General features: G+C 37.8%; 2 protein-coding genes across 3 annotated transcripts; one reads left to right on the top strand and one right to left on the bottom strand.

Moving 5' to 3' along the window:
- Window positions 1-21: 21 nt before the first annotated feature.
- LOC140771445 (two pore potassium channel c) lies at window positions 22-3,916 on the bottom strand. Its single transcript, XM_073113008.1, has 2 exons — window positions 2,624-3,916; window positions 22-509 (listed from the first exon to the last, which is right to left on the bottom strand). The coding sequence occupies exons 1-2, from the start codon at window positions 3,862-3,864 to the stop codon at window positions 362-364; spliced, it is 1,389 nt and encodes a 462-aa protein (XP_072969109.1). The 5' UTR covers window positions 3,865-3,916; the 3' UTR covers window positions 22-361.
- A 2,195-nt stretch (window positions 3,917-6,111) lies between these two features.
- LOC140770929 (uncharacterized) lies at window positions 6,112-9,262 on the top strand. Of its 2 annotated transcripts, none has more exons than XM_073112261.1 (8): window positions 6,112-6,130; window positions 6,411-6,689; window positions 7,053-7,119; window positions 7,310-7,356; window positions 7,668-7,755; window positions 8,338-8,471; window positions 8,785-8,883; window positions 8,983-9,244. In XM_073112261.1, exons 2-8 carry the CDS (start codon window positions 6,459-6,461, stop codon window positions 9,064-9,066), a joined length of 750 nt encoding a protein of 249 aa, XP_072968362.1. In that variant the 5' UTR covers window positions 6,112-6,130; window positions 6,411-6,458; the 3' UTR covers window positions 9,067-9,244. The 2 variants fall into 2 exon arrangements, with proteins under 2 accessions (XP_072968362.1, XP_072968364.1); XM_073112263.1 differs by lacking the exon at window positions 6,112-6,130 and having other exon boundaries at window positions 6,326-6,689; window positions 8,983-9,111; window positions 9,220-9,262.
- The last annotated feature ends 298 nt before the right edge of the window (window positions 9,263-9,560 follow it).

Raw genomic sequence — 9,560 nt, 5'->3', positions numbered from 1 at the left:
TGGTTTAAGCAAAATGCCGGATATTTGCAACATAATTAAAGAATACTCATATGAAATGTGTACAGGAAAACAAAACGGTTTATATTTACAAGGGCCTAGCCTTATGCAACAAAACCAAGAGGAGAAACATTGTCAAAGGTGTGTTCTGGGGGCATCAATCAGACAACAGCATGCTCTGTCGTCTGTCTCGTATCAGCTTACTCTCCCAGCCTGGCATGGCTGTAACGGAAGTATAGGGGAGTGGCAAATCCAGTATAGATCTAACTTCCCCAGCAGCGCATGCTCTGAGCATTACCAAAATACAATTTAGGATTTCTCCTTTTTGTTTCTTTTTTCTTCTTGAAAAAAAAAGAAGAGAAACTCAGTGATGGCTTCCTATCAGATCCGAAAGTGTGATCTTTCCACACTTCCCACTGTCTAGCCTATCAAACTGCTCGCATATCTGCAAGATGTCCTTCTCAGGAACCTTCCCCATCTCCTTGAGCTTGTAAATCACGAACTCTGATTTTCTGCAGGTTAGCATCGACCGAAAGATAATTCAGAAATCAAAAGGAGTCTAATATAGAATAGATACAGCAGCGAGAGAACATAATTAGACTAAACTTGGTTATATGGGTTATAATGTCATAAGAAAGAGCTATTCTCTCGGAAAAAAAAAATGTTATAGGAAAAAAGCTAGAAAAATACTTACAGAAGAATGATAGTAATTTATATAGAGAAGGCTAGCTAGACAAAGCAAAAGAGAAAGAGAAGGAACCAAATGAAAAGTTACTGTCTTCCGATGGTAGCCGTGATACCTGTGCACACACTCATATGTTAAACATGTATATGGTGCCACTCAAATTTGGCCAATTCTATAGTGGATGTTGAGGCATTTAAATAGGCCACATTTTACTATATTTTATCTAGTCAAATGCACCCAGAACTTAATTGTGAGATGCCACAATACATAAACAACAACAATCATATAAGCCTTACTAGAAGAGATTGTGCAGGGGGGAAAGAATAAAAACTAGCTATACAGTATAAGCATTCTACATGCACTTCTTGGAAGCAACCTGCAGCAAATCATAGTGGTGTTCCAATTCAGGAAATCATTGATCCATTTCATCGCTCATTTACACTTGGCATATGCCTACATGGAAAAGGAAATAGTATGAATCAAGGCATTGTTTCGATCAATTTCTAAGACTCATACAGCCCACTTGAATTTTGAAGAACAACAACTCTGCATTTTCTAAAGCATTAGCCAGCACTATTCCACACTATACCATTCCTTAGTATGGAATCAGGTTTTAAACTTTTAATGCATCAGCTGGCTATGGTGAAAATCCAAGAATGTATCTCATGATTTAGTTTCCTAAAATACTTCAGGAATATCCAGAAATTGTTACAATAGAAGGTATTTTCTGCAACTTGTTACAACTCCATAATACTTGTAGGCCGTAATCTGTACGAGCTTTCCAGAGCCAGTTGTTGAGCTGGATTGTACCAATTGGAGCAAGAATTCGAACGTAAATAGCTGGTGCAATACACCAGAATTTGGCATGGCAGGGAAAAAAAAGGAAGTCACTAATAATTTAAGTAGAATGCTTGAGTAAGATATTTCCTCTTCTTTTTTTTCTTTTTTCTTTTTTTGTGTTTATTTGTTTGTTTGCTCCAGGCTAATCTTATTATTATTATTATTATTATTATTATTATTATTATTATTATTTCAACTAAAAGAAATGTCAGCCAACATTGAGGAACTTCTCTTACCCAATTAATGTGAAGACTAAAAGATCTTCGGAAACAAAGAAGTTACTACATTATTTGAGAAATCATTAAGCCCCACATAACCTCTACTTTCAACAAGGGCATCTCCCTCTTAACCACATGAATTGTTGCCTCCGGTATATCAAAGACCAATATGAGAAGCATTTCTTATGGTGGTAAATTCTATCGAGGCATGCTTAGAATTATATTTATCTTGAATTTCATATCTTTCTAGTTTCTTCATCGTAACATACCCCATAAAATCCTTTCAACTAACTGATCAATGTAACCACCTCTGGAGAAAGAGATCATGATACTTCTCTTGGAAATGACAAGATGCCTATATTCATTAGCTCTACTCACATCCACAGACTTGGTCCAAACTATCTAGGTTCATTCCTTTGGTACTTCATCCGCAAAATCTTGGCTTACTAGTTAAACCTTCTTTATCTAGGGTGCGCATCTCCTCCATCTCAACTCCTCTCCCTAGGTCTAATTTTCTTGCATCCTTTTGCATTACGACATCTACAACTTTGACAAAAGTGAGAAAAGGAACCTATTTCCACTCTTTGATTCTTCTTATGCATTTTAGAGGGCATATCACAAAATGCCACTACATACATATTCCACAAGACTAATCTTACCCATATTCTACAAATCCTTCCCTATTTTACCACCTCAGATATCTCTTCTTCTTTTTTTTTTCTTTCAAGAATAATATCTCGGGACATTCATCCCACTCAAGTAACGCAACCTCTCCTTATTCCAATTCAAACATGCCTTCATTGTTCCCACCCAAAAAACCATCTAATTAACGAAGAAGAATATAAATAATGATGAAAAGATGAAAGGAGATGAACGAACTCACGTGACGAAGCCGTTGTTGTCGATGTCAGCCGCGAGGAACTCTGAGACGGTCATGTCCCTGCAGAGCACCCACTTGGCGATCATGCGGTGACGCTTGTCGATCCTCGCCTCAGCAAGGTAGAGGAAGGAACGGGCGACGGCAAGCGTGGACAGGAGCAGCCACACGGCGGCAAAGAGTCTCCCGGGCAGTGTCTTGAACGCTCGGTCGCCGTAGCCGACGGTGGTCACCGACATGACCGAAAGGTAGAACGCATCGAGCCATCCCAGCCGCTCGACGAAGCGGAGCACGAATGCCCCGACGCCGACGCAGAGCACGACGACGCCAAGCGCGAGGGCTACCTTCATCCTTATCCGCATCCTCCCCTTCTTGACGTCGACGATGTAATGCCTCGCAATGTCGCCGCGGTGTCGCCCGCCGCGCTTGCCGCCGTTCTTGGAGACGGCGGTGAGGAGGAGCGACTCCTGCAAGTCGAGAACGTAGGAGACCATGGCGGAAAGGAGGATGTCGACGAAACCGAATCCGATTAGGACGAAGGTGATGGAGAAGATCTTGGCGAGCGGGGTGGCCGGGGTGATGTCCCCGTATCCGATAGTGCACATGGTAACGATGCAGAAGTAGAGGGCGTCGACGATGGGGTTGGTGGTGGCGGCGGTGAAGTTGGAAGGCTCGGCAGCGTAGACGACGACGCCGAAGGCGAGGTAAGCGAAGAGGAATATGACGGCGTTGCGGACGACGGATGGGCGGCGGGGGGCGGGCGGGGGGGCGGAACTCGCATGCGGGTTGGATGCGCTATTGATTCCGGCCATGGCGGGGGCGGTGCGGGAGCGGTGGAGGTTGCTCTTCGGCTTCGTCGACAACGACGACGAAGAAGAAGTCGGAGACGCAGGCCATAGTAAGGAATCGTCATAAAAAGGGATAGAGATCGAACTGGCTTCTTGGATTGTCGGGAGAGGAGGAGGAGGAGGTGAAGGAGGTGTAGGAGTAGTAGAGGGGAGGAGGGAGAATGATTCGAGGTCGGTGGGGCCAAATATCAATCGCTCCTTGAAGACGGCGGCAGCAGGGGAGAGGGAGGATGACGAGGGGGAGAAGGGAGGAATAGAGACTTCGCCGTCTTCTGGAAGAGTGCAAAGAGGAGACAACGGAGTAGAAGAAGAATTGTGAAGAAGTTTCCTTATCGAGATTGGAAGAGGAGGAGGAGGAGGAGGAGGAGACGAAGAAGAGAGGAGTGGCTCTTTGTCCATGAAAAGGTAGGTACTAACTCTCTTTTCTTTCTCTTCGTCTCTCTTTCTATGCCTATCTATGCCTTTGGTACTAAAAAAAAGTACTTCACTACTAGACCAGATTCATACCGTATCCACTGCTTGCATCTTTCTATTATTCATTTATTCTTCTCTACATATTTCCCTACATATATATATATATAAAGAAAGAGAAAAGATTTCTTTCAATAATAATAAAAACAAAAAAAGATTTGCTTGATTTATTTTATTTTAAAATATATATATAATTCATATAACAAAGTATGTGACAGAGGAGGACTAAGTATTTAATTAAGTCCCTTAATTATGTGAACCTATGGTTGGGGTACTTAGTATGCATATAAGACATGGATTGGATTTTGTTTTCCTAATTTTTCCTTTTTTGACTATTTATAAAGATAATATATTTTACAAATGACATAGGGATAAGATTGTAAAACAAAGATTAAGTGATATTATTAATTGGTTGGCATACCTCTCACATCCTTATGTAGTAGTGGAACACATTAATTCAAGTGTATATGTGCATCTAATAATATGACTTCCAAACCCAACAACTTATCCTTTATTTCTTCTAATTTTTAATAACCCTTAGTCCTTTTATTTGTATATATATATATATATACAAGAATATACTCTAGCATATTACTTTGTTTCTGAAGCACAAACTTAGTGATTATTATTATTAATGTTGTATTTCTTTTGACCACAAACACATAGTTTTTCCAAACCATTTCTGATTTTTTTTTTCTTTTTCCTTAAAATTATATATATATATATTTTCGACATATTCTTTAGATTTTACTTGAAATCAAGAAAGAGAGCTCAATTAAAAAGTTATTAGGATTTGTGAGGTAGTAGATAGTTGGCCTAATTGCTGGCACTAATTGTGAAATTAAAAGATGTTACAAAAGCTAATTACTTTTTTAGATAGCCTAACATCTTTTGGGTACCTTATAGGGTAACCAAAACTTTAATTAAATTAACATCCAAAAGTCAATGGATATGCTGGTAGTTGGATCATGTCACAACATAACTTTTAAATATATATATATATATATGCCACCTAATTAAATCATTCAAGAAACTTTGGATTCTTTTCATTGACATATATAATACTGTGCACAAATTAAATACAACACAGAAATACCCCTATAGAATATAAACTTAAAAGAGATGAGATGAGCATTAGATCTGCCATTTAAGTGAATCTCACTGCCCTAATATTTGGCTTTGACATTATAAATTATATCAAGTCATCATCTATATAATGTATGCCATATTGCTTTCACTTGGTAAAAGTATGATTGACCTTCAATTTATTATCATATTATGTCACGAATTTGGCGTCACAAAGTAAGAGATTAATATTGGTTACATCTTCCAAACTAATTGACTATATTTATTGCCTAAACTGAAAAAGTTATAAGAAACCTTCAAAGTATTTAATTCTTTTAAGCCTTGCACTAAAAAAAAATATATTAACTATGTTCTTCATTTGATACTATATAATTGAGACAAATAATATCTAGGCCTTGCAATCTATATCACTTTCAATTGTTCAATTAACAAAAGAACTTTCTTTTAAGTATGTTATATTATTTCCTATCATTTTATTATAATTTTAGATAACTATGCATACTAATTGAATTTTCAAAAGATTTCTAGCCTTTTAATATGCATCTTTTACGCCTTGCATTATGACGAACTTTTAATTGTTAAACTTCTTCAGCTGAAAAGAAAATTATATATATATATATATATATATATATATATTTAGGCATGTAATTTATTTTATATAATTAAACTAAGAAGATCTGAGGATAATAAATTAATTTCAATTGTGTTACTCTTGACCACGGATCTTTCTAGGCCTTGTACTAGGAATCACTTTTAATTGTTAAAGTTCAAATTTTCTATTTCTAAACCTAAAGATAAGATTTCTATGTAATTCATTAGATATTATTTAATTAAATTTAACAATAATTTTTTAAAATAAAAATAAAAATTTAACGGTGGTCGACGTAATCCTAATCCAAACACGCAATCGTATGGATCCAATGTTTGTATTATTTTGTATGCTTAATGTAATCTATAATTAATACAAAGTAGAGCCTTGTTTGTGGCCAAGTTGCTCTTTACTTCACTAGAATTGTGGATTTGTCACCCACGCAGGATGGTACAAGCATCTGGATCTGTCATCGTTTTGTGTCAGGAACGCACTTGAGTTGTTCGTCGTATTGCTCAGGTGAGTACGTGAACAATTCGGGCTGTAAATTTGGTGTCACTTGACTTTGTCTGTGCTAGAATTCTTTAGATTTACTCTGTGCCCAAAGGTAAAACTGTAAAGTCACACTGATGTTTCACAGTTGCTTGCCTCTGGGCACTTGGAAAATCCTAGCCATGAAATGTTTTGGGAGACTGTCATTTGTTATATGTGTGGTCACAGAATTTCCGGGAAAGAAATCAAGAAGAACCAGGAGTTTGGTAGTGGTTATAACTAATTATACAATATTCCCTTACTCGAGGTAATGGAGCAATCCAAATCCAAGAAGCGCGTGTGTGGGTATTAATAGATGGCAGCTCCGGTGGTGGAAGGGGCGGCAGGGGTGGCGGCCACTGCACTGCGCTCGGTGCTCCGCCGGGCACAGCAGGCTGCTGAGAGGTCGGGCCGGCGGGCAGAGGAGGTCCGGGTGGTGGCTGTCGGCAAGACAAAGCCGGTCTCACTCGTTCGCCAGCTTTATGACGCCGGCCACCGCTGCTTCGGCGAGAATTATGTCCAGGAGTTCGTCGACAAGGCTCCACTGGTACTTTCCTTCTTCTGTGTGGATTGATACTTTAGCATCACAGAACCCATTCGTATCTCTTTTGTGATCAGTACGAATTAGTTGTTCTGAGTATGGTACAAGGCAATTCATGACTTTCTATGACTACAATTGTTAGTTATGTCAATTTTCCGTTTTCATGATCTTGCAATCGAAGTCTTTAATGTGCTGTCACAAGGGCTATCTTTCCTCCTAAGAAACTAATGAAGTCATAGAGTAACAGGACACTGTTAATAGATTCTTCCAAGGAAGAATAAATTGATGGGGTTACACAAGCTCTTTAGGTTTCCTTGCATTATTTATGTCAACAAGAGCTGAGCATATTTGCTAACCTCTCTTTTGCAGCTTCCAGCAGATATTGAGTGGCATTTTATTGGACATCTCCAAAGCAACAAAGTTAAATCTCTTCTAGGTATTCTTTCAGCTAGCACAAATAGCTGACGAGAGCTAAGAACAGTAACTTTGCCTATAAATGATCCTTTTATCCCATTTTTCGTGATATAAGAAATATCTTCAGTTTGTTTCCCCCACTCAGTGCGTCTCTTTATCTGAATGTTTTGATACAAGTGATAGGTAGCATTACATTTTCTTTCTTTATGCAGCTTCTGTTCCTAATCTTGACATGGTTGAGAGTGTCGATAATGAAAAGGTAATCAATCACTACCTTAGCTAGTTTCTGAAATAAATATAGTATTGCAACTATCTTGTTCTTTATGCCATTAGCTTGCATAAGACCTTTAGCTAAAACTTTGAGCATGTTTAATTGTGCCAAGTTTAACTTGGACAACAATTCTGCTTATAATTTATTATCAGTTTTTTTTTTCTTTTTTCAGTGTGAGAAGTATAAATCTCATTCTCATAGATTGTGTTCATGATCAGAACTTGAAATGCTATCATGTTGCATAATGGAAAATAAAGGTAAGAAAAAAAAATCATGTTTTATGTTTATATGCACTTCAGGTTGCTAATTATCTTGATCGTGCTGTGGCAAGTTTGGGAAGGAAGCCACTGAAGGTTTTAGTCCAAGTGAATACTAGTGGAGAAGAGTGTAAGTATGAAGGCAATTTCTAGTTTAGTCTATCAAACTTGAACTCTTTCACAACAGATTATACAATGTCTGCAATCAAAGGATCCCCACTTTGAACACTTCTTATCTTACATCTTGTAAAATTAGTCTACAGAAATGCATTGAAGTACTTCATAGATCACTCAATTTTTATTTGAACAACCAAAAAGGATATAGCTCACTTCCTGTATTTCTACTTAGAGACTTCATCCCGATCATATGCTTTAATTTCCGTGGACAAATGAGTATCCATTTAAACCAGATAGACAAGGCAAGGTAACTGAATACTTGATTTGACTTTGGATTACGTAAAGAATGGACTTTCCAGTGTTTAGTTCAGTAGTTGTTGCAGCATAGATGCAATTTATTGACCTTTTTAATTGATTGCCAACAAGCTGATTGCACCCACATCTTTTAACTGCACTATTAAATCTTTTATAGTTGCTAGCAATGATAAAAAAAAAAAATTATAGATTGAAAACATTCATCTCAATGGCTGACATTGTTCGTGCTTTTCAGGTAATATATATACTGATGACTGATGAGTAACTTGCATCTCTGCAGCAAAATCTGGTATAGATCCGTCCAGATGTATTGAACTTGCTAAGCATGTCAAGCTTGCTTGCCCCAACCTTGTCTTCTCAGGCCTAATGACTATCGGAATGCCCGATTACTCCTCGACACCAGAAAACTTCAGTGTAAAGTTTCTCCTAATAAGCAGTTTTAGTTCTCCATTATAATTAGGGAAGATATTATTTAGCGCCTCCCATTTCAGGTTTATGAGTGCCCTCCTTCTAAGTTGTGATGTAATAAAAAAGGATTGAAGTAACCAAGTGTTTCGGACTTATGGCTAGGCTATGTAAGACAAGTGATGAGCACCTTTCTGCTGAATAAAATGAAAATAGAGGGCAGAAAGTAGATTGATTCAAAATGTAGGACGTAAAACATAATACATGCAAATACTATCTCCAGCACTTTGCTAACATTTAACTTCTTGTGTTGGAAGAGCAGACATTGTCAAATTGCAGGGCCAACATATGCAAGGCACTTGGAATACCACAAGAGCAGTGTGAGCTTTCCATGGGCATGTCTGGTGACTTCGAGCAAGCAGTAAGAAGAATAACTTTCAAATTTGTCTTCGGAAGAGGAATGGCTGCGTGAAATGAAGAATACGAACACTTTTAAACAATTTTTTTTTCACTTTTGCAGATTGAAATGGGCAGTACAAATGTCAGAATTGGTTCAACTATATTTGGACCAAGGGAGTACCCGAATAGGAAGCAGAGTCAATGACATGCAATCTGCTATGCTTTTGTTTCATGGTCATCTAATACAAGAGCAAGAACTACTACAAACCCTTTCTTTTTGTATCTTAATTCAACTCCATCTAGTACAATATTCCCTGGCAATATTGGTATATGTAATTTGTGGACAGTATTTTTGCAGAATGAAGTTTGTGGGACATAGTGCATTTATGGTTTGCCTGGAATCTGGAAAGCCACCAGTTACATGGAAGAATATGACATTTTTCAACTCAACTCATTGTTTCTTTCTTGCATAGCAACAGTCTAGAGAGGAAAGGATTCCATTGGAAATGAACCGGTGATGATATACCTCTCAAGACCATTGTCCTTTATCTTTTGTATTTGTTTATTGCAATTCACACCCTATAATTCCATTATTTCTAATCGATCCCTGCATTTTCAATAAATATTAAGACGTATCCTGATTCTTGTGAGGGATTACAAAAATATATATAGTGAAAATACAGAGTCTAAATCGCAATA

This window comes from Typha angustifolia, chromosome 11 (assembly GCF_048772165.1).
Source record: "Typha angustifolia cultivar Huaian chromosome 11, ASM4877216v1, whole genome shotgun sequence".
Taxonomy (NCBI): domain Eukaryota; kingdom Viridiplantae; phylum Streptophyta; class Magnoliopsida; order Poales; family Typhaceae; genus Typha; species Typha angustifolia.
This window is presented reverse-complemented; position numbering and strand designations above follow the sequence as displayed.